Raw genomic sequence first — 25,722 nt, 5'->3', positions numbered from 1 at the left:
CCACGGGGACACTGACACCTGCCCTCTGGTAGTGGTGCCTGTTCCTTGCACATGTCTAATTTTGTCCCTGATCATGTAATGTCTTGCCTGGGGAGGCTCCTGGCCAGGGATCTGCACTGGAGCATTGCTGAGCTTAGGGTAAATCACATCTGGATTCCTTGTTATTCTTAAAAAAAAAAAAAAAAAAAAACAAAAAACCGCATGCTGTTGACATGTATTTACATTGATGATGAGAACAAATTTGAGGGTGGCTATAGTTGTCAAGGGGCAGTATGGGCTGTCTTGAATAGGGAATGGTATTTCCCCTCTGCTGTGAGCTATGGTGGAGCAAAGGACCCCTGAGACTTAGCCATTCCAGATGAGGGTAGTCTAAGATATTGCCTGAGTTTTGGATTGCAGGTTGACCAAGGTCTTCTGAGCTGTTCTGGATGAGCCTAGAATGCTCTGGACTTCACTTGCTTTTCCAGGCCTGCAGATATTCTGAATTGGGCTGGAACTGGGAAGGGGATTGCTCACAATGGTGAAGTTCTCCTTGGGAGGAACTCTCTACTTCTGGGAAAGCATGCTTCACTTTCATTCCTCATCCCTAGAAAACATAACCTCTCTCTTGTCATATTTACCAAGGGCACTTATCCTATGTCACTGGATAGCTCAAGGAGCAGGCTGGTAATAGTATCCCTCCCAATGGCAAACAGGCAAACCTTGGAAATAATACTGTTTCATATGAATATCTGTCTAAGGGAAATTGCCACAAGTTGAATTGTAAAAAATTAATATTGTTCCCTATATCTGAAAATGACAACTTTTGTAAATCCTCCAGTAATTTTGTAAGAACCGATCCATTATATTTCCAAAACAGTGATTTTTTTTATTGATTTTTAAAAAAATAAATGACAGCGGAATACATTACAATTCTTATTACACATATACAGCACAATTTTTTATATCTCTGGTAAAAACCGTAATTTTACCCCCAACTGCTTTTCCTCATTTCTGAAACATTGTCCATGCAGGTACAAATACAAAATAGGAATATATATATATATATATATATATATATATATATATATATATAATTTTAATAAGTATGCCAGAATTTTGAGACCATGTTTTTAATGCAAGATAATATGCTTTTTCAAAAGAACAGATTTAAGAGTATTCATTTTTGTTCCATCACTTAATCATGGGAGGTGGGGCAAGTTACTTCAGCTTGCCGACCCTCCAGTTCCTCAGCCTTACGGTGGGGATGATAATACTCTCCACAGTGTTGTGACAATCAGGTTTTGGGGTAAGAGCATGTGCCTGGGGCTTGTAGGCAAGGCCTCAGTCGCCCTCAGAGTCAGCTTGGAAAGCACATACTTTTACTGACAATGCAAACAAACCATCCCCTTACCACTGGGACTTGTTTTAAGTGGTGCCAGAAGACTATCAAGGTCCTGGTTAATTGTAATAGCAGGGCTGAGCAGCTCCCTTCAGAGGGGAAAATTAAAAATGAATGGAACTAGATATTAGCTCTATTATTTATCCAAAAGGCTTTGTGACAACCTGAAATATTGTCAACCAAGGTAGACCGAGTGGCTCCTGGGAAGCAGGCTGCCTATTCACAGAGCACGGTGAGTTCCACATCTGCTCGACTTGCCACGTGGCTTCCACTGCACAGTGGGCTCCCATCAGAACAAGCCCACCTGGCCACATCCCTCATAGGGTTGATTCAGGAGATAACCCAGAAAAGCCCCAAGGCCAAGAGCCTCAAGAGAAAGCTTAAGAAATGCCACAAATTATGACATAATTATCCTCCTAATGTAGAGAGACTGCTCAATACAGTAGGAAAGAGTATTACTTTGGGAGACCTAAGAACCACAACCCCCAAATGTATTTGTTCAGCTGAGTTCCACACAAAGGCATGAGCTGGCAGGGACTGGGCAGAACCCCAGCCTGTACCTAGAGGCCCTTTTCTAGGTACATTCTATTCTGTGCCCCTGGGAGTTCTCCAAATGGTTGTCAGAACTTTATAGATGAAGGCCTAAAATTCTTGGTAAGAAGTTCCCATCTTAATGTAGTTTTTTTTTTTTATAAAGTTCTCTTGTATGGCTTTTTAAAATACCTTTATTTTATTTTTCTGTGGTGCTAAGGCTCAAACCCAGTGCCTCACACCTGCTAGGCAAGCGCTAACCATTGAGCAACAACCTCAGCACTTTAATATAGTTCTTCCTTCAGTGTTACTAGTCTAGTGTCTGTTTTTTCTTTCTTTTGGGGAGACAATGTGGTGGGGGAAGAAACCATGTCTGGCTTCATGAAGGAACTTGTGAAGTACTGTATTTCAAGTGAAGCTGTCACTCTGAACAACTGTGTCTCCATGAATGCTGGAGGAATGTGGTGGAGATATCAATGGGCCTGGTGGAGCCGCAGTTGCCCAGTGACAAGTGGTGGGGCTAAGAGTTATCTCAGGCTCTATTTTAGTTGCAGAACTATGCTCCTTACATGGTAAGGGCAGTGGTCATAATTGCTGTAAGCTTTTCCTGTTGCGCCCATGGCACATGCCCATGTTGGGACTGACATTACTGTCTTAGTACTGTACATGACACTCTGCAACTGTCTGGGAATGGAGAGAGGCGTGTTCTAGTCTGAAGAGCCTCAAAAATATCTCCACATTTACCTGAAGTCATACATTCAGAAGGGACCTAAGCAATTATCTATTCTAATCTTGCATTGTGTTGATTAAAAATAAATTCCAAACTGTGCTGAGGCTAAATGACTTTTCTAAGGTTACGTAACTATATTTTTGTATTGTCTTCTGAGCATCGATTGACACAGAGGGTTGAGGTATTTGTTTAAATACCCATTTCTTTAAAATAGAAACTGTTGAGAGAAGGCTGAATATTCTAGATGAATGTCATATTTTATTTATTCTTTATTCATTCAAACCCATATTTTTCAAGTGTGCATTCTGTGAAATATTCTGTACATATAATGCTGGGAAATAGAAATGAGCTAAAAAAGAAAAGAGTACCTGCTGGCAGGCAGCTTTTATTCTAAAAGAGGCATTAGACAATAAAACAAATAACAAGATAATTTCAGGAAGTAATAAGTACCTGGGAAAAATGCAAATCAATAAAAATGTAGTTATTAAAAATGGTGGCATGATGGTTCTTCTTGGCAAACTATCCTTTTATCTATTCTTTTTTAATTGTTTTCTTTAATTGTTTTTTTTTCCATGAAAAACTTTTCTTTGCAATTGCACATCTTATCCTATTGCTACTAAAATAGAAAAAGTGACTAAAATTTAGAGTCTGTCAATTTTAACATTTCTATGAAAGCCACAGCCAAACAATGGATTTTAGATCAATATTAAAGGTTGCCTACACACTTTTAAGGAAACAACCAAGTAACCACTTGATTTTTTTTCCTTTTCATTCAGAAGTCTTGGAAATTATTCCATTTGTCCTCGTCTCACCGTTTCAACATGGACAGGATAATCTTCCCTTTATAAAATCATCCCTTTTTAGTATATTGCATCCACAAGAGGTTCTCTGAGAGATGAGATGGATTTTATTTTTATTAAAGTATTACAGACAACTTTAATTTGGTTCTTCTAAGAACTCAATAAATATAACAGTCTGGCAGGCCCGGGAGGAAAGCCAGGCTGCAGCTGGAGCCTTGGTATCCAAGGATGCTTGGTGGCCAGGACCACGTGTCTTTATGATGGAGTTATTTCATTTGCTGAGCACACTCACACAGACACACATACATACACAGAGAGCATAGGTACTACAGACATCAAAAGAAAGAAAACGGAGACTATTTGAAAAAATAAATAAATTTTATATTCCAAAAAGTATATATCTTAATTCAACTACTATCCAGAGAAGTGGCGGGGGGGCGAGGTAGGTCTACAATGTGAAATTGGTCTTAACCTTTTATTCAAATTAATGAAGAATGCTAAAAGCAAGCAATCTGTGAAGAGGGGAAGCTGTGGAGAAGAGATGAACATGCTTACTATCATGCTTGTGCAGGTAACAGTCATCCTTTAAGGTGTACCATCTGCAGACATTTGGATAATGCACAGAATCTGCATTTTTTTTTCCTATTGCATTTGCCAGGTTACTAGAAAGCCATATTGAAAGGGTTACCAGTTCACATTTATAAAGGCACAGAAAGCACTCGATCAGAATAATCACCATTGGCAGCAGCATAACCTCTGAGAACATTTTCTTTTGGGTAGCATGTATCTGTTCCCCAATTAGCTTGAGAGGCGAATTGATAACCTGATGTTATGGTTCTGATGTGACAAGGCTCCCAAAAGCTCGAATGTGAGACAATGCAAGAATATTCAGAGGAGAAATGATTGGGTTGTGAGAGTCTTAACCTAATCAGTAAATTAATCCTTGATGGGACTGAGTGGTAACTGGAGGCAGGTGGAGTGTGACTGCAGGAAGTGGTTAATTGGTATATATTTTGCATCTGGAGAGTGGTCTCTCTCTCTCTCTCTCTCTCTCTCTCTCTCTCTCTCTCTCTGCTTTCTGATCACCATGTGAGCTGCTTCCCTCTGCCACACCCTTCCACCATGATGTTCTTCCTCACCTGGAGCCCTGAGGAATGGAGCCTGCCCTCTATGGACTAAGACCTCTGAAACCATAAGCCCTCCAATAAACCTTTCCTCCTTAAAGTCGTTCTGGTCAGGTCCTTTAGTCACAGCAGCGAAAAAGCTGACTAAAACACCTGACGTGCTTGTTACTCATTGAATTCCTCAGTACTTTGATGGTCCTGTAGCTGAAAAAGATTGAAGGGCACACATGTTAGTCTCTCGTATGTTGATTCTATCTCAGAATAACCCTAGACTTTCAATTTCATAGAAATGAAATTGTATTTTACATTTGAATCTGACATGAGGTTAATCTGTACATCTTAATTTCTAGAAGTTTGTAAGTCCCCATTACATAATTCCACAGATACAGGATTTATTTCAGAAAAAAGTTTGTCTAACTTTTAACCACATTTTGCATATATTTACATTAAAGGCAAATTAAGCAAGAGAAAATGGGGGGGGCTGTTTATCTGTTGGAAATCAGAAAATATAATAATTTTTAATTTTGTATTTATCATTCTCCTGGACAATACAAAATTGTGACCGATTGTAGACCATATAATTCTTTGTACATAAAAAACAGTCAATGAATTTTGTTGAAATAATTAACTAATGAATATAATCCTGAATTATATTGAGATTTCTTCCCTTTAAAAAAGCTTAGTTATATAATCATTGATTGGCCTCCATATTTTCCCTATTTGCCTCTAAATTTTTAATCAGAATCTAAGCAAATCATAAACAAGAAATAGTAATATGTCATTTTTCTCAAAGTATTTTAAATAGTATTTGCCCTATTGTAATGTGCTAGAGCATTTTTCCATTTGCTAAAAGTAGTTCACATTTTTTTCTGTAAATTGTATTTTCATATTTCTTGCCTATTTTTTATGAATTTGTTATACTTTCAATTTCTATTTTATCCCTTTGCACATGACATATTTTTCAATTTATGTAATTTATAATTTGTCAATTGATTGTGCTTACTTTTTGTCATATGGAAGATTTCTGTTTATGTATCACCATAATTGATTGAAATCAATATTTTCCCTCTTCAATGTTTAATTTTGAATCATACATTAGAGAGTCTTCCTCTATCCCAAGTTACTGAAAATTTCACCTTTGCTTTCTTTTTCTTCTTTTTGTTTGTTTGTTTGTTTTGGTACTGGGGATTGAACCCAGGACACTCTACCACTGAGCCCATCCCCAGCCCTATTTTGTATTTTTTTAAGAGACAGGGTCTCACCTGGTTGCTTAGAACCTTGCTTTGAACTGCTGAGGCTGGCTTTGAACTTGTGATTCTCCTGCCTCAGCCTCCCAAGCTGCTGGGATTAGAGGCATGCACCACTGTGCCTAGCACCTATGCTTTCTTCTATTATTTTATGGTTTACCATAGTTTTGAAACCTCTAACCCATAATGAAATTTATTCTAGAATATAGTGCAAGAAATGAATGTAGTTTTATCTATTTCAATATGACAAATTTCTCCCCAACATCTATTCAAAACTGTCTGTCTTTCCCCCACTGATTTGTAATACAATTATCTTGTATGGTATTTCCATATGGAATAGGTTTTATTTCTAGATTTCCAATACTCATTCCATGAGTTTTGACAAATGTTTAAAGGTCTGCAACCTCAACTACAGTCAAGATACAAAATTACTCTTTGGACTCAAATTTCTGTTTCTTTGAAATCCAGTCCTCCCCAAACTCCCAGGCTCTGGAAATCATTGCTTTTGCCTTTTCCGGAAAGCTTATATACATAGAATTATGTATATAATATATATAAATAGGTCACATTTTTATTTCTTTTTCATATAAATAGGTCACATATTTAATCTGGCTTCCTTAATGTAGCATGAAGTTTTCCTTGTCAAAATCAAACGAAAACATAGATTGCAATCCAGAACATACATGCACAGATCAAGGTCGCCCCTAGTACGCCTACAGCACAGAGTATTGTATTAGGACAGAGGAGGCACTTTATTATGAAGGAAAGTTGATTGATCTTCCTGGTATGCAAGTGAGTTAGAGAGATCTGATTGGTGAACACGAGCAGTCACTGTGAAGAGTCTGTCTCAAGGTTGTAGCATTTATGTTGAAAGTGTGTAAAATGAAAATACATTGTCTTCAAAAAAGACGGGCTGTTTTTCTGCATTGACCTAATGGGGCAGTTCCTGGAATGCACATTTGTGACCTGAGCATTTCCCATGGCCTCTCAGCTCTGATTTAGATGATTTTGACAAGAACATTTTTATTTGGAAGCTCAATTTCTACATCTCTATGCAAAGGCAAATTTCTACTATGTTTTATTAATTATTTGCATTTTATTCAATTTTTTAACTGGTTTTCTACAGTTTATACTTTAGATGCCATCTTTTGTCTGGCTTTTGGGCACATCTGAGAGGTGTGTATGTTACTATTGGTGTCAGCACATGGCCATTGGGTCTCACTGTTGGAGTTTTAAAACAGCAGGAATTTCTCTGGAACTCAAGCCTAGCCCTACCACTAATAGTCTGTATAAGTGTGGCTTAGATGATTTTTTTCAAGTTTTCCTTTCTAAAAAAGGGTTATGATTATATTGCCATATGACTATCCTACATATTTACTAATTATATCACACAAATTTATATATGTTAATATTGACATTGATAAGTGAATGGTAGGAACAATACTAAAATATCATTGGTAATAACTATAGAATTTTAGTTATTTTTTTACTTCTTTTTCATATTTTAATTTTTTTTCAAATATTTTATACTGAAGACCTTTTGTTCTTACAATAAATATTGACATAATAAAATCTTTTAAAAAGATCTAATCACAAAAAAAGCCTAGATTCAGCATAGTAGTCTGTTAGATGGCATATATTTAGTTCACAAGCACTTTATGTAAATTTTTTTCCAAGTTACTTAAAAGGACAGACACAGCTGGGTGTGGTAGAAATAGAATGACTCAGGAGCTCGGAGCCTTTGACTCTAGGCCAGGCACCAACAATAAATAGTAGAAAGGCCTCGAGAAGGTGACAGCTCTTTGGAGTTTCAGTTTCCACATGAGTGAATTGATTGATCTGGAGCAGGCTACTTTTAGTGTTCCATACAACTCCAAGATTTCCCACCTAAAAATTCAAAGTAAGGAATTGGACCTAAATTTAGTAAATGCTCATATCATGCCTTCTCTGAACCTAGTAATATTATAAGTACTTTTCAAAGTGATATAATAACTATAATTAAAGCATAGACCATGTATGGGGTAGCATTTCCTATACTAGAGAGCATAAGCAAATAATCAAAATGACAGTAATTTTATCCAAATTCAATATCATTCAAATCATTAAAAAGCAAAATAGAAATAAAATAATATTTAGAACTGAAAATAAGATAGGAATGAAAGTATAGTTATTCCATTTAAACCACTACCATTTATATAATCAAAATAAACGAGCTAGTCTTATTTGAGCAATGCACTAGAATACAGATGATTTCACATCAATCTCATCACAAATGACCTGGCCTTCATCAACTTGAATATTCTCACACACACTAAAGTATATAGAAGAAAACTTTTATAAAAATAGGGCATTCTTTCAGTACTACATCTTAATATAATCATTATAAATGTTTAAAGTGTACCATACATATTGGAAGAACAAGCTAGAAACCATCATGTTTCCAGTAAGCGCTGGAATATCTAAAGTCTAAGTATCAGAGAGACATATTCCAGTTATGCAGTGAGCACATTGGGTGCTGTAAGCTTAGCAAAAAAGTAATACAGTAAAAGAAACAAATTAGAAGGCTACTAACCGACTTCAGTTCCTAGGTCTAATTGTGACAGTCCAAAGGGCTGGAAATGGATGGAAATTTGGCAAGCCCAGCAATTTCCATGTCTTACATGGTCCCTTGTCTGTTACTTTGACAACTACCAAAGCTCCCCAATTTTTGTCCCCTCCTACCATCTCCTTTGCTCCTACTCATCCTTTAAAGCCAAACTTAGGCACCACTTCTCCTAAGAAGGTTTTCGTGAGCCAACGCTCCTGACTCCCCTTTCAAACACCCCCACCTACGGGAAGAGTTAAATTAAGTTCCCACCCCTATGCTTCTGTAAAACCTGGCATAAATCTCTAACATATTACCATTATTCAGCCTCCTAGTTTGCATTACATTATAGGTCCATAGTCATTCTCATTCAGTGAACTGTGAAGTCCTTAAGATCAGGAACTACATTTAATTCATTTGGGGGTCTCCAGTCTTGCGCAGTGCATGACACAAAAGACATGCTAAATTAAGTCTTGTTTGTTCAATGAGTGGGTAAATGATAGAAATGCTATTAAAATGGCTTGAACCATTGGCTTTCCCTTATGCTTTATTGTTTGGCTAGAAACAGTGATGAGAATTGACTGTTTAGGGAAGGCAGTGGAGTGAGGAATGTATTTCTTCTGCATTTTGGAATGTCTTTATAATTGATGGGCATGTGTAAGGCAGACCCAGATTCTATCTTTGAGGAAGACCATAGTTTACATATTTAAGAGACTCGTATCAAAGAAAGCAATATGTGACATCAAAAATACCAGTGTTTACTAAAATGAAAGAACATGTGAAAAAGGTCAGGCACAGAGATGTCAAAGATAAATTTAACTGGATTCCAGAGCTAGGTTGGATCATTATGGCTCACAAAGGTCCTGGACCCAGAGATGATCAGGTCTGAGGAGACTGGCACACACACACACACCAAGCTTTCTGGAGCTTGAAAAAATAAAAGGCTAATGACTAAGTCAACTGGAAAATTAGTCATGATGTAAACATGGATTCATAGTCAGGGGAATTGGATGGCACTAGAGATGCTTTAGTCATGCAATGTACGTGTGCAAGTCAATCCTCCAATATAGCTTTTCTCTCTAGTATTTCCCTCTCTTAGACAGTAATGAATAAGTAGAAATTCTGTTGGACACAGGTGTCTGCCACAAATTTTAACTATCATAGGACTTTAGAAGGTTACAAGTTAGTATTCAGTCATAGAGGTCAAGGAAAGCTATATGGAACAAGTTGTATTCCAACAATGTCTTGAAGGTTGCTTAGACTTGAGGGAGAACATTGTAGACAAAGGGGAAAGCAGAAGCAAAGAAGGTAAGTGGTTTGGTTGTGCTGGAATACAAGGATTACGATAGAGAATACTAGACTATTATGAAGAAAAGTTAGAGCCAGATCATGGATACTCTTGAAAGCCAGTTATGAAGCCTAAATGTTATTCTTTATACAAGGGGGATTCAAAATAGAAAAACATCACGATTAGAATTATACTAATAGCAAATTGATTTGTCTGTGGCCTGAGTCCTTGGAGGAGGGAATCCCAGAAACATAAACTCGGAGAAGCTAGAGAATCTATGTGGAAGGTCTGAAACTAGGACAATAGTGTTATAGATAGAGCAGAGAGAAACTGAAGGGAACAAACCAGGAAATAGCATCTTTTTCTTCTTACATATACACACCAAAGAAAAATATAAGCTGTAGCCCAGGTAACCCAAATAGAATATTTAAAAAAAAAAAACCTGTCCTAATTTCTATGAAATTCTCCATTTATGAAGAACAGAAGATTGTAAAATCATCAATCCACCTAGCCAATGTGATTGATTTTTAGATTGTCTAATTATTGAATTTGTGAAAACTGGAATTTTCAAAGCACAGTGGATATCTGTACCTCAAGGGACAGTTCAAAGGGGAAAAGAAATAAAATATCCTATGTAACTAAATGTTTTTGTCTCCCAAAATGTCCAGGTGTTTTTTTCCAAATAGCCTTTCTCACAAACAGTTCCTAACATTAGCTAACCCAACTAACAGGAATGCTGCAGAAAACAGAAGCAGGACCTTTGTGAGAAATTTGATTACCTGTATGGCATCCTGGAGGAGAGGAAGAATGAAATGACCCAAGCCATCACCCGAACCCAAGAGGAGAAACTGGAACATGTCCGAGCTCTGATCAAAAAATATTCCGATCATTTGGAGAACGTATCAAAGTTGGTCGAGTCAGGGATCCAGTTCATGGATGAGCCAGAAATGGCGGTGTTTCTGCAGGTAAGTCTTCTTCTTGGCACCAAGGAAATAAACCCAAAAGGTACTTGCTGGAAATTAGTTATCACATTTTTATTATTTTGTGTACATTTCCAGTTTTAACCTATTTTACCAACTAAAATCATCATCTATTTGGCACTGCTTACATAGAAAAGGACCCCTGACAATACAGCAGTTATTTACAGCATTTAGAAACTAAGCTATAAGATTCTCAGGGTCAGCAAAGAAAAGGATTAAGTCTCACCATCATCTTGGATGAAAAGAATCTAAGTAAGCCTGTCTCTTGTTTGCTTTCACAGAATGCCAAAACCCTGTTACAAAAGTAAGTCATTTTTATTTTATGGAAAAATACATATTTTCTTTTTTACCCAAGGCTATCAAACTTTAAACAGTGACAGAAATGACAACCTGTCTTTGTTGCAGAATCTCAGAAGCATCAAAGGCATTTCAGATGGAGAAAATAGAACATGGTTATGAGAACATGAGCCACTTCACAATCAACCTCCACAGAGAAGAAAAAATAATACGTGAGATTGATTTCTACAGAGGTTTGTTATTCTTTTGACCATTTGGCCAAAATTTCAGGTGTGGGAAAGCTGCAGAAGAGTTGGGTGGGAGGAAGGGAGGATTCAGAATCACCTCCAGAATGGATGTTGACAACTTCAGAAAGACCAAAATCCAACGTGACAAAGCTCTGTTTTATAATAGGATCACATAGTGTGTTGACAGTGTTTATTCAGCTTTGCACATCATAATGCCTGTTTAATCCCACTATCAGGCATTTGACTTTGGATAGTCAAATACTTAACAGCTGATGATTATGATGATATCTTGACCATACAAAAAGTGTTAGTCACAGAGATGTAAAGTGTCATGAGCAGTAAGATTAAGGAAGCTTTGCTGCTGGGCTCAGGAAGCATGCAAGTGAGAATTCCCAGGGCAGTAGGAAGAAGGATGGGTAAACTGAGGGGATTTGCCCCACTTATGGGGTTGATTGACACACTCTGCCTTCTTCTAGGTGGGAACACCCACAGTGTACAGGTTACTACTCCCCAGGATGGCCCTAGTGTGGGAGGGTGTTTTGTTAATAATCCCTGGCCCTGGCCCCAGGATGGGAGACAGTAGAGACAGTATTAACAGAATTGAGGGTTGTTTGGGTGTCCAAGGCATCTGCCCAAGGAAGAGAAGAAAGAATGCAGAACCACCTACTTCCTGATTCTTCTCCCCTACCCCCTTCCTCATTGTCTGGGAGTGAAGACAAGAAGCCCCTCCCTGCACCTCCAGGCAGGTGGGCCAGAGAGCTGGGATTACTGAGGGTTCCTCAGGTTTTCCAGTTCAGGGCCCAGCCGGCTGGCAGAAGGAGTGCAGAGGTCACTTGAACTCAGACCACACATCCTGTTAAATACATCAGCTTTTATATTGATCTTTGTTCAAAGTCCAGTGGGTTCCAAGACTAGCGCTCACAGAAGAGAGAATCCCTGAGGGACAGAGCAGCTCCTCTTCCTTCCAGGTAAAGAAATGGCCTCTACCTTCAACCCCTTGGGAATGTCAACTGTCCAAAAAAGAAGGGCAAAGCTATGGCTTCTTCCTGAGACTTGAGAAGGAAACTGATGACCACCTGGTCAGGGTGATTTGAGAAGGTAGCTCAGCAAAGAAGTCTGTTCTTCTGGATGGAAACAGAGTTCTTAGGATCAACAATATTTTTGTCAACAAGGTAGAGCATATGCAGGTGGTGGATCTGGTCAGGAAGAGTGGGAATTCATTGACTTTAATAGTTCTGGGTGGAGATTCCTATGAGAAAGTCATAAAAAAGCAGGTAGACCTGAAAGAGTTGGGTCAGAGCCATAAGGATCTGGGTTTACATGATAAGAAATGGCCCCTGTGATGAATGGAGCAGTGGAGACTTGGATCCAGCCCCGGCTCTGCTACCTGGTGAAGGAGAGGAATGACTATGGCATTTCTCTGAAAACTGTCCAAGATAAAAAGGGAATGTACATGACTGATATCACTCTTCAGGGTGTGGGTATGAAAGCTGGTGTCCTGGCTGCTGATCATCTGATTGAAGTAAATGGAGAGAATGTGGAGAATGCCAGCCATGAGGAAGTAGTGGGGAAAGTGAAGAAGTCAGGAAGCCCTGTCGTGATCCTGCTTATGAACAAAGAAACTGACAAGCATCACAGAGAACAGAAGATACAGGGGGAAACAACCAGTTTGAAACTCCTGCCTCATCAGCCCTGAGTTGTGGAGATAATGAAGGGAAGCAATGGCTATGGGTTCTGTCTGAAGGCATGCTCAGAACAGAAAGGTCAGATCATCAAGGACATAGATTCTGGAAGCCCAGCAGAGGCAGCTGGCTTGAAGAACAATGACCTGGTAGTTGCTGTCAATGGTGAGACTGTGGAAACCCTTGATCATGACAGTGTGGTTAAAAGGATTAAAAGGGTGGAGATCAGACTTCACTGTTGGTGGTAGACAAAGGATGGATAATATATATAGACTGGCTCGGTTTCTCCATTTTTCTACTATCAAAGTCAAGAAATGCCTAATGGTTCTATCAAAGAGGCTCCAGCTTCTATCCTGTTCCTCTGGAGGTCTCAAGTCCAGATACTACCGAGGAAGTAGCAGATCGTAGGCCTAAACTCTGCAGGCTGATTAAAGATAAAAATGGCTATGGTTTTCATTTAAATGCAATTTAAGGTCTGCCAGTCTCATTCATCAAAGAGGTACAGAAGGGTAGCCCTGCTGATGTGGCTGGGCTGGAGGATGAGGCCATCATCATCCAAGTGAAGGGGGTGAATGTGTTGGATGAACCCTATGAGAAGGTGGTGGAGAGAATCCACAACAGACACTCTTGTTCTGTGGGGAGAGGCCTCTGATTACTTCCAAGCTAAGAAAATTCCCATTGTTTCTTCCGTGGCTGATCCACTACCTGCCTGCCCTGATTCCAAAGAAGAAATACTGGCAGAGTCAAAACATGACTCACACATGGCAGAAGAATGAGCCCACATTACAGCCTCACGTTCTTCTTCCAATTCTTAAGATACAGAGATGTGATCCAAGAAATAATCCTTTTGACCGAGCATGGTGGCACGTGCCTATAATACCAATGGCCCTGGAGGATCAGACAAGAAGATCTTGAGTTCAAAGCAGCCTCAGCAAAAGCAAGTTGCTAAGCAACTCAGTGAGACCCTGTCTCTAAATAAAATAGAAAATAGGGCTGGGGATGTGGCTCAGTGGTCAAGTGCCCCTGAGTTCAATCCCTGGTATCCACCCCACCCCGCCCCAAAAGAAAAAGAAATAATCCTTTGGCTGATAGGATTACTACTAAGTATCCAGATACTACTTTCTCAAAGAATGAGCTGCCATCCATTTAGTATCTATGTTGGAGAAGAACTCCTCTGAAAACCATTCACCATGTGTGATTGTCTTCTTTTGTCATTTGTCTTAGGGGCTGCTATTGCAGATGGCTTATTTATGGTCAGCTTAGGAAGATCTAAGCAGGAGTCCGATCATTTTTATGTGATCTCCTCCAAGCTTCAACTTAACTCCATTTCTCTAATGATGATTCTCTTACTTCTGTGGGCTCCTTGAACACCAAAACCAACTCATAAATCTATATATGTGAAAGTTGCTAATTAAAATATCTGAGCATATCTGTTTAAAATTATGCCTTTATAGCAATGTTGTGGTTGCTGGAATAAATACCACTAAAATGGAGAAAAAAAGAGCAAGATTAAGGATGAGATAAAAATAAAAAACATAGAAGACACTGGGCTAGATATATTAGTGCATCAGATTGACCATTCATTAGAGGACAAGAATAGGAACACGTCATAGACTAAGTCACAACCTGGAAATAAGGTCAGGTGTATGTGACCAAACATATTTCAGAAGCTATGAACATCTCCTCACCTTTGACTCAGAAATCCAACTCTTAGAAATTTATCCTGATGAAATAATTAAAAAGAGGAAAATAACTGTGAAGTTGACCCCAAATGTGATCACTTTGACTCATCCTAGCCCAACTAGATGATAACACTACCATGACCAACATGGCCAAACTCACAGTACCATCGAGGGGTGATGGGGGATTAAGAAATACACACACACACACACACACCCACACACATACGTAGATGGCTGGGATCGGGTGGAGCACTGCTCTCTGATGGAGAAGCCGTGTCTAAAGAGCTGTTCCAGCAAGTTTTATGTATATATGTCTCATAATCAAGTTAAAGACTATAAAAGCATTACTCTTTGTGCCCAAGAAAGTGACAGGACTAGAAACATCTATGTAGCTTTTCCACAGTTGCAATGTGCAATGTTAGGAGCTTTGTGCAGCACTCAAGAAGCCCATTGTCTAAAGTTACTGTGAAGTGGGCAGGCTCAGGAGTAGCAGCTGGTGAAATATTATGGTTGTCTTGCATGCTCAGAATTCCTCTATCCCTGGGAGCTATGTGACTAAGATCAAGGTCGAAGCCGATAAGACTCTTGCACAGAGCCTTTTTGGACGGGACGTCACCATAGCAATTGGGAATCCTGTACCTTTTACAGAATCATTCCCAGGCAACAGGTATACCACAGCCATGAAGCCATCAGAGACCCCCAACCTCAGTCACTGCTCTCCCTTTCTCTATCACCATTCTCCACAAACACTCCATGGCTAGACCTCTAATAATGCACCAGCATCCATGGATGCAATAGTAGAGGCAAATCTTCGTAACAGGTCTTTTTTAAAAATGTACTTAATATTGTCTATCTTTATTGTTGCCTGAGAGAATATGAAGTGAGTTAGGAAAAGAGTCATGGTGTTAATTGTTGCAAAAACTGAACAAAGGAGGTAAGAAATGAAAACAAGTATGTTTTCAGAGATAGGGAAGAGGGTTGCACTTAGTTTGACAGAGATGAATAAGCGACAATCCCAACCCTCCAGGAGCTTGCAGAGGTGGCACAATATGATAAAAACATAAGCAGGCTGCTGGGGTGGGGGTGAAGTGGGGGGTGCATTGGGTATGGGACTTTGCTTTGGGGAGGACAGCAAGGAGGAAGGCGATGGTTTCTTCACATTTATCTTGTCCAAATTTAACCTGAAGCACAGGCCCCAGCATGGCACACTATGGCCACTGTCAAGTGTTGGAGAGGAATCCCTAGCTCTGACCTTAACTTGAGCCATAAGTACTGACCATTAGCTATTTCCATGGCTGAAGTGGTAGTCATAACAAGCTTAAAAATACCTTACCAGAAGATGAAGACGAGGAAGAAGGAGGAGGAGAAGGAGAAGGAGAAGAAGGAGAGGAAGCAGTAGAAGTGGAAGAGGTGGAAAATATTCAAATAGAATCATCAGGAGAAGATGAAAGTCCTGCAAAAGCCTCGGAGACCTCTCAGCTGGCCTCAGAGCTCCAGGCTGTCCCCGGGGCACTTCCAGTTTCCTCTTCAGAGCCACCTCCAACCCTGCCACCTGCTGTGGATACCCCAGTGACACAGGTAACCATTCATGAGTTCCTTTCTACAAGTGTTCCTCCTTTCTGAACACCCAAAACAATTTATTCCATCTTAAGAAAAAGATAACTATATGACAGATGTTTGTATACAGAGGACAAATTTTTTCAGGACAGTCACAGTGTTAGGGAGAAAATTCCCTTAAGTGATGCAACAGGTTCCCTGTTGTTATAGCTGGGTGGCAAGACCTAATACCATTTTCCACCAGTGGACACTCCCAGATGTGAGGTGGTCTTTGAAAATGTGTGTGTGTGTGTGTGTGTGTGTGTGTGTGTGTGAGAGAGAGAGAGAGAGAGAGAGAGAGAGGCATGTAAACTCACAGAGAATTGCTTGATGTGGATGTGGTCACTTTTTGTTGCTTAACAAATAGGGTATAGTGTGACAAATAATATAAGGTGAGAAGTGAAAGTGATCATACTTGCAGAAATTTGAATTTTCTATACATAACAGAGAAACTACACTACTATATGTTCATGTTGCTCACCTGAATGTGAAATTGTATCTTTCCTTCAGTGGGCAACCAAATGAAGCCTGGTTTTCTATATGTTTGTCATTTGATGAGACTCTGTTGACAGGACTGTTTAAGACATTTTAGGATGTTAGCTCATCCCAGAGGCTGCACCTGATCAGCTAACCTTATGTTTCTAGGAGGTCACTGACCAGTTTTCAATCTTTTGTGCTGACTTCATGACACTTCAGCAGACAGGATCCAACCTGTTGAGTTTGTGGGCAATGCAGACTCATCAAAGAGGAGCCCTGCTTTTGCACCTGCTTTCAGAATGGATTGAAATCATCTGTAGAAATAAAACCCCAGAGGGGAAACTCAGCGATGGAATTATATTCTATGCTCTGTCTCCATAGCAAATGAGGCTTAAAATTTTTATAGTATTTATACTTCCTAGAATCTTGAAAATCTTGCACCAAAATTGAAAGAAGGGTAGTAACTTAAATGAGGGTTAGATTTGATCAATGAGGTTGTTAGTTTTTGAAAAGCAGTTTGGGGGCCCATGTATATTGCCAAAAAGTTAATTCTGATCAATACTTTGACCCTTCTCCCATACCTGATTCTTTATAAGCAATTTTGACTTGAAGCTTCTGTTTCTTATTTTCCTGGGCTACTACCTAGTGAAATAAAAGCACAGAAAATATCCAGAGGCCTGTCAGAGGAGCCCTGAGGTCAGCATTCTGCCTCTAGTTCTTCCAGAAGGGGATGAAGTACAACAGACTCTAAACCAGGCATTGTGCACAGAGAACTCACAGTGTTCAACACTGAAGGGAAGGGAACTAAAATCAACTACGTTTTCTTTTTCTTTCTTTTTTTTATTTTTGAATTTATCTATCCTTATTAAGGGGGAGGTTGTGCCCACTGGCTCTCAGCAGACCACAGAGTCTGAAACTCCAGTTCCTGCAGCAGCGGAAACTGCGGATCCCTTGTTTTACCCTAGTTGGTATAAAGGCCAAACCCGGAAAGCCACCACCAACCCACCTTGCACCCCAGGGAGCGAAAGTCTGGGGCACATAGGGCCTCCAAGTTCTGAGGAGTCAAATGTACAGAAGGCAGAAGTGACAGAAGCCGTAGCCAATGAGAGGGCAGCAGTGAGTGGTAAGGAAACTAGTTCACCTGCAGCTACTTCTCAGGTTAGTGCCCAAGCTCTTGTGCCTGAATGCTTTCCTGTGTCCCCTGCGTCCCTGCTGGAATAGGCCGCAGCAAGAAAGAAGGGCTTTCAAAGGGCAGAGAGAAAGCATGGCCCTCAGAAAAATATAGGAACACCTCACCCTCTGATGTTGGCTTGTTTTTTAAAGCGTTCTATCCAAGAACAAAATCAATTTGATTTCACTCTGCCTGTGCGTGGTGACCTCACACCTGTCCTCACAGGGGACAGGGCTCAAGCAAGCCTGGCCCTTTAGGCATGCTGTTGAGATCTGCTTTGTCTGCAGTGACTGGCTGGTGTCCCTGGTTCTTCTCTGCAGCATCCCCTTGCTTTTGCTCAACATTTTCTGTGTCCCCTCTGGACTTCCAAAGACTAATCACCTGCCTCTGTATCATTCCCAGCAACCTCCAAGGAGCATGTTTGTATTGGTTTTAAGTCTGCTCTGGAAGATAACCTCAGATTCTGAGGTTCTGGGGGTGTGCTAGCAATGGCTGAACAGAGATAGTCTTGGCTTGATTAAACCTGTGCTTCCTAAGTTTGTTCTCCTGGGGGCAGGACAACACAGGTTTACCTACATTTTGAAAAGAGACTGATTATTTTCTTCTTCTTTATTTTTTTAATGAAAGCTTGAAATCCATGTCTTCTCCCTAATGCCTAGTTAGATGTTTGCATGTCCTGAAGAGTTCATAGAAGAAATGTTTTCCAGTTTCTTCATGAAGAAGAATGTTCATGGTAACTCATTCTCATGAGCATTCTTAAATGACTGTGGGGTGTGAGTGTTACCCCAACAAGAGGCTGTAGGGTAGCATTCTCTAGCTCTGTGCTCCTCCCTCATCAGGGGATTATGAACAACATGTCTTAAAACATCAGAAAATGACTTGTTTTCTTGATTGCATCTGCTCAAGGGACTTCAATTTCATGAGATAATAAAAAGAAATGATTATTGGAAAATTAAAAGCCACATGCTTTGGTGACATTTATTTTCACAGATGCAAAATGATAAAAGTAAATGTTTGGTGTGAGGAGATCTTTTGAGGTAGTTTTAGGTAGAAATAAAATTGGAGTAGACTGATTATGTCTAGAAAGTTTGTGGGAATTATCATACTTTATGTAAGTTGAGGAGAAAGAGCTGTTTTCTGCAAATACTAGTACAATTACCCCATGAGGAGCATATAGTAGGTATATGTTCCAAAATGAAAAGCCCATCTAAACAATGCTGGAAAAAAACTGTGATAAAATCAGTGAAGCTTTCTTCTTGTTTTCTCACAGGAGTTAGCAATCTGCCTAGCACTTTTGGCTTTTCTTATCCTTCACTACATCTGGAGTCAGATTCAGTGCTTGATTTTTGCTTTAATGGGTAGGAAATATTTTCTTTTCCCTTGACTAACATCTCATGTAGATTCTTCCATAATATTCCTCTTCTGTAGGCCCAGAGATGAATTGATTCCCAACCTTGAGGCTCTGTCTTCTAAAATGAACCCTGTTCACAGATAACACTCAAGGCCTCAAGTGTCTACAATGCAATCACCTCGAGGCACTTTCCTGAGGAGAATTGCTACGTGATCTATTCCTGGATGGTGGGAAACCTTAACTCAGAACAGTGACTCTGTGGGCAATTATTCAGTAATCCAGTAGGAGAGACCCCTCCAGGATGGCTATTAAGGAGGCCAGTTGCACAAGGTGTCCATGGTGCTATGAGGACTCACAGCTCTTCAGCTGAGGGAGGAGCAACAAAGGTCCCATTCAGGAATGTGCAGGGTGCCATAGATTAAGGAGGAGTATTTCCTCTGCCCACTTAGAGATGCCCAGGAGGGGGATAGGGATGCTGTCAGGGGAACTGTCCTAGGCAGTCCCCACATGGGAAGCAAATGGACTGGGTGACTATGGGTTCTCTTTGAACCCTCAGCCTGCGGAGGAAGAGAATCCTGAGAACAAGGTACCATGGGTGTAGCAACGGTGGGGGGCAGCAGGGGAGTGCAGCCAGATGAGATCTGAAGGAATAAAGAACTGGAGATCAATGTGCTCTTCCCAGACCTGAGGAATCAGAACCAGAGAAAAGTCCTAACACCATTCAATAGTCCCTGCCTATTATTTGGAGTCACGTTTCTCATAATCAAGGCTTTACTTGATTCCTGTTATGAGGTTTGCTCTGACACTGACATCTTACTCCTTGGATAGTCTTTTGAAGGCTACCAGTTTAATTAATAATATTCAAAGATCCAAACCTCATTAGCTTTTGAGTAAATGACTCTGCTGGCCCAAGATTTCGCTCCCTGTGCCCTTAGCTCAGGAGCAGTTCAGGGTCTCTCGTGCTGAAAGGCATCAGCTATTTCTGGCTCACTGACTTTTCCCTCCGTTGGCACTGACTCTCCTGGAAGCCCCCATCACAGGCTTCCTTTCTGCCTTAAGAGCTCTCTGCTCATGGGATCTCCATGGGACCCTGCTTTGTCTGTAACTGAGTGTGAGCAGGATCAACTCCGCCATCTAATAGTTAGCTTGAAAACTGCACCCTCAAATGTTCTGGGCATCCTTAGAGTCTGCTCAGCGGCCCAACTCCTCCCCACATTATTTGTGGTGAAGAACAGTAGAAGTGTAGCACATGAACTCTGGGGGTGCAAATGGGCAGAAAGAAAACAACATGTTTGTTTTTAATAAGTCTGTTTTAAATTAGTTTCTAATAAAACTAATGTTTTATTAGAAGCATGACCTAATTGTGGATCTGAATAATTGTCTGAAGAGTTCTCTTAATATTCTGAGAATAGAGGTTTGGGGTTTTATCGATATGTGTATATTCTTATAACATTCTCTGAGGCTGCAGGGGGAGTGTCATGCTTCATGGCTGCCATCCACTGAGCCCATGTCGTGTGCACTGATATTCATTCATATGCCTGTGTGATCAGGAGAGGGTGAGACAAGTAGGTGGGGCTGGGCACAGTGGATTGACCTTTAGTATTGCAAAGCACCTTACTTATGCAGTTCTCAGCATTTGAGAAAGGGCTTACACAAAGAGAAGCAAACCTATTCAGGATGGAATACCGCTCTTTGATCCCTGAAATGGCATATGGACAGGTCAATAGTAGCAAAATTGCAGGACTTTGAATTTTTTGCAGGCCTAATTCACCTTCACCACTCCAGGATCCAATTTACCAGATGAATATTTATCTAGTGCGAGGATAAAAAAAAAGTTTGTTGGAATTTCACACTGCATCACTAGTCTTACCATGAAAATTTAGGATGTTGTATAAGAGTTCTCCTTGACCATTGCTGGTCTCACTTGTCTTCACTAAATGGTCCCATGTCTGGGAGTGAGGCTGCTTTAGGCATGTCGGACTCCCTTGCTGAAATATTTTCTATTTTCAGGTATTTTCTTTATATCTACTGACATAGTGACACCTATCCATCACCCAAGCACACCTACAAATTATGTCTTAGAAACTGGTCATGCAAAAACCAGTTGTCCCTTCCTCCATCAGTGGTGAACAGGGCTTCTCCTTTGTGTTAGAGCATATGAGCATTATTGACTTCTCAATCCTCTAAGGAAAAAAAAAAATCTTAACAAGGTTTGGATTGAGCCTTATGGTAAATCTGAATCTCAGGAAAGGTGCTGATTTTCATCCAGCCTTTTACAGGATGAACTTTGAGCCCATTCCTGCCAGAAAACTATGCAAAGACCCCATATATTAATTGGCCTTTAGTTGCAAAAATTGCTTTCTATGTTTTTATCCTGGACCACATGTGCTGTACGCTCAATTGGTACAAAGAGAATTTTGTAGACATAACATTAGATTTTTTTTTCAAGGGCCAATTTTTAAATTTGTTTTGAAAAAGTTACACCATGACCTGGTCAACCTCAGAAAAGAAGGGAATAACAAGGTGGGAGAAGGAAATTGTGACAAGTTGTGCTGTGTTAGACTGTTTTTTGTTGCTATAACTAAGTGGCAGAGACTAGGTGATTTTAAAAGAACAGAAGTTTACTTAGCTTACAGTTCCAGAAGCCAGGGAGTCCAAGAGCATGCAGCACCAGGATCTAGTGAAGGCCTCATGCTGCATCCTAACATGGTGTAGGGCATCACCTGGCCAAAGCAAGTATGCTAGCTCGGATTTCTCTTCCTTTTCTCACAAAGTCACTAATGCCATTGTGGAGGCTCCATCTTCACAACCTCATCTAATCCCACTTGTCTCACAAAATTTCCACCTCCAGATAGTAGTAATATATAAATTGGGGGATTAAATTTTCAACACACAAACTTTTGAGGGGCACATTCAAATCATAACAACTACCCTTGTTATGTGAGGCCTAATTTCTTGGTGATGCTTTGTTGTGACCATTGCTTGAGCCATCTGTTGCCCTTCCTCTTTGTACAACACTTACCTGCCCATTATACCTACATGTGAACACAGGAATTTCCCTCCATCCCCACCCTGTCCCTGTGGACAGTTGAGTATTTTATTGGGAATATGTGTGGCAATTACATTTTTACAAGGGTGGGCATACCAGCAATGAGTGTCCCCCCTTCTCCCCTCCCCCTGCCCCCATTCTCTTTCCTCCCTTCCCAATGCAGCTTAGTGGCCTCATTTGGAAGAAGCTGTCCAAATTTAATGGGAGCTGTGCAGACAATAGGGGTTTCCAAAGAAATGTCTCCATCTTTGATGGATCAATTCAGCAGCTGTTGAGATTGATACATGAGCTGGATACAGTAGATGCCTCAAGGTCAGAGGAAGCCCCCACTTGGTGGAGCGTGCACACACACACACACACACACACCCCAGTGAGAACCAAGTGCATTGGAGATGGAGACTTTGGCATTGACATCTCTCTAATCTCTACTTCTTTAAAGAATCGTGTTTTGTGTATTTCATCTGAGCATGAAGTCATGGTGGTAAGAAACTGAAACCTATTGTGTCACAGCTATTTGCTATTTCAAGAATGGAACAATCACTATTCATATTCTATTCTTCAAGCCTGAATATAGATACAGGAGTCTGGTAAAAATTCTTCCAAGGTTTGGGGCAGTGGAAAGATGAATGAAATTAAGAGAAAGGACTCGCCTATCAGTTCTTGCCTATATTTGACTCTGGGCATTTAATTTCTTTGAATCTCAATTTCCTCACCATAAAAATAAAGGGACTACTCAGTGAGTAGATTCATCTATCGATACAACCTTGAACAATAAAGAATCTAGTCCTAACCACTTTATACTATGCTTCAGGATGTTTTCAGGGAAGGGTTATAGACTCCAGCCAAACACCATCATTCTGGGTAGCAATAATAATAATAATAATTTTTAGTGAAATAGAGAATGCATTATATCTCTCAAAATATATTTCCTGTCAAGATGGTCATACATAAACCCTTCTTATCATACTGATTTCCATTTAGCTTGATGTTCACGTTGCTGCTCTTATCTCCTTTAGATGCCATAAACTTTATAAAACCCATGATGACACCATCCTCAAGTCATCACCTAAAGGTCCTTGCAGACCTCATTGTCCGGTAGAGCAAAGATGCAATGGACCTGTTAGATGCAGTCACAGAATATTGGATGGATGAAGAAATGAAAGATACGTGATTTTAAAATCAGCTTTTTTAGTTTTTTTTTTTTACATTTTTTTGGCCGGTTCTAGAAGGCCATATAAAAATAAAGCTTTATAGTATATGGACTGTTATGACTGCTTTTTTTCACTTAGAATAATGCTTTTGAGATTCATTCATTTTATTGCATATATCATTATCTGGATGTTTTTTATTCCTGAGTAGTATTCCTCTGCATGCCTATACCACAATTTATTTATCTATTCATTATTTAATGGATGTTTTTGTTCTTAGCAGCTTCATCTATTATAAATAAAGCTGCTATAAGCATTCATATGTGGAATATATGTTTTCATTTCTCTTGAGTAAATACTTAGGAATGGAATTGCTGGTTTGTATGGTAAATGTGTAACTTCATTACAAGCTGTCAAAATGTTTTACATAGTGTCTATTCAATGTTATGTTTCCTAACTCCTAACTCTTCTATCCTAGACAGCATGGTATTGTGTCAATCTTTTACATTTTTGCCATTCTAATGGATATTTATGATAGCTCCTTATGGCTTTAATTTGCATTTTCCTGCCTATTAATAATGTTTATCATCTTATAATGTGTTGATTAGTCATTTTTATATTGTCATTGGTGAAGTATCTGTTCATATCTTTTAACCACCTTTTATTAGGATTGTCTTAGAAGTTCTTTATGTATAATGGATAAAACTCCCTTATCAGATAGATGTTTTGCAAATATTTTCTTCTAGCCTGTGACTTTCCTTTTCATTTCTTAACAATGTAGATTGAAGAGCAATTTTTCTTTTAGTTTAACAGTTCAATTTATCAGTTTTTCTCTTATAGTTAGGCTTTTTTGATATTCTATTTAAGAAATCTTTCCTAAACTCAAAATCATAAAGTTTCCTTATGTGTGTTCTTCTAGAACGTTTTAGTTTCAGCTCTTAAATTTGATCTAAGATCATTTTGTTAATTTTTGTATATGTGAGATGTGAATCAAGGTTTATTATTATTATTGTTTGTTTTTCATATAGATATTCATGTATTCTACTAACAAAATTTTATTTTCTTCGTTGGAAAGACTGTCCTTTTCCTTTGGAAATTCAATTGATCGTGTATTGATCATATTCATAGAGCTATATCTGAACTGTTTTGTGCCATTGACCTCTGTCTGTCCACCAATATCATACTCTCCTGATTGTTATAGCTTTAAGGAAGTCACCGAATAAGGAGAATAAGGTAACAATAGTCATCCAACTTTGATCTGGCTTCAAAATTGTTTTGACTCTTTATTAGTTTTACTGAACTTTTAAAAGAACCAGCTTTTGGATTTATTAGGTACCCCTCACCTCCTACCCTTTTTTGGTCAGTTTTTCTATTTTACTCATTTCTTCTCTTTATTATTTTCTTCCTTATGTTTAGTATGCATCTAATTTTCTCTTCTCTTTCTAGTTTGTTGGGGTGAAGTCTTGGATTATTGATTTTAGATTTTTTTAAAATGTCTTTAGTCTTATAATTTTCTTCCAGTCACAGCTTCTCCTGCATCCCATAAGTTTTGATATGTTTTCATTTTCATTTAATTCAAAATATTTTCTAACTGACCTTGTAGTTTTTCCTTGGACTGATTTTGTTGTTGTCGTTGTTGTTTGATTAATGGTATTTAAATTCTAAATATTTAGAGATTTTCTAGATATTTTTATGATTTCTGGTTTAATTCTGTCGTGGCCAGAGAACATGTTTTATGTTTCTAATATTTTTATATTTATTAAGATATTTTTATGGCCCAGAACATGATGATCTACCTTGGTAAATGTTTCACATGCACTTGAAAACACAAGTACTTTCTGTTTGGGGTAGCGAGTTCTACACATGTCAATGAAGTCGGTTGGTTTATGGTGCTGTCCTAATTCTACCCATATTCATACTGATTTTCTCTTTTATCAGTTGCTGAGAGAGGAATTTTGAGATCTCTGGCTATAATTTTAATTTTAAAAAAAAAATATTTCCTTGCAGATCTATCAGTTTTTGCTTCATATATTTTGAAAACTGTGTTTAAGTACATTTATATTTAGCATTGCTATATTGTTTGAAGAATTGATCCCAAAATATGTGTTTTTTTAAAAACAAAATGTATTATCTACCTCTTATTTCCCTGTGTTTGCATGCTTAAAGGGGAATAAGAGGGTCCTCGTTCACGTGGGTGGGTACTGGCTTTTAAGGTATTTGTTGGGGAGGTCCTGGAGGAGAATGGTGCTGACCATCTTTAAGGCATTATTTCAAATGGCAGGCCTCAGGGAAGCTTTCATGGTCCGAATCCAACAGGCATGTCTTACCTTCTTTCTTTACCCACACACAGGGCCAAGCACAGCCACGGCCAGGATGA

The 25,722-nt window shown here is 39.3% G+C and overlaps 1 protein-coding gene and 1 pseudogene across 10 annotated transcripts in view; both read left to right on the top strand.

Annotated features, from left to right (window-relative positions):
* Window positions 1–25,722, top strand: part of Trim55 (tripartite motif containing 55) — a 52,970-nt gene that overhangs the window by 12,114 nt on the left and 15,134 nt on the right. The window contains exons 5-11 of one of the 10 annotated variants that reach the window (XM_058573988.1): window positions 10,417–10,650; window positions 10,947–10,969; window positions 11,071–11,195; window positions 15,893–16,131; window positions 17,497–17,784; window positions 19,068–19,155; window positions 23,214–24,183. In XM_058573988.1, the coding sequence (XP_058429971.1) occupies window positions 10,417–10,650; window positions 10,947–10,969; window positions 11,071–11,195; window positions 15,893–16,131; window positions 17,497–17,784; window positions 19,068–19,155; window positions 23,214–23,296 (1,080 nt within the window). In that variant the 3' untranslated portion in view covers window positions 23,297–24,183. Of the gene's footprint in view, window positions 1–10,416; window positions 10,651–10,946; window positions 10,970–11,070; window positions 11,196–15,889; window positions 16,132–17,496; window positions 17,785–19,067; window positions 19,156–23,213; window positions 24,184–25,722 lie in introns of those variants that run through there. The other 9 variants (XM_058573987.1, XM_046428635.2, XM_058573989.1 and 6 more) reach the window with 9 other exon arrangements.
* On the top strand, window positions 11,209–15,939 carry LOC124082162 (Na(+)/H(+) exchange regulatory cofactor NHE-RF3-like; annotated as a pseudogene).

The sequence above is a fragment of the Marmota monax genome, unplaced genomic scaffold (genome assembly GCF_021218885.2).
Source record: "Marmota monax isolate L192 unplaced genomic scaffold, Marmota_monax_Labrador192_F-V1.1 WCK01_AAM20220418_F8-fsc00044, whole genome shotgun sequence".
NCBI lineage: Eukaryota > Metazoa > Chordata > Mammalia > Rodentia > Sciuridae > Marmota > Marmota monax.
This window is presented reverse-complemented; position numbering and strand designations above follow the sequence as displayed.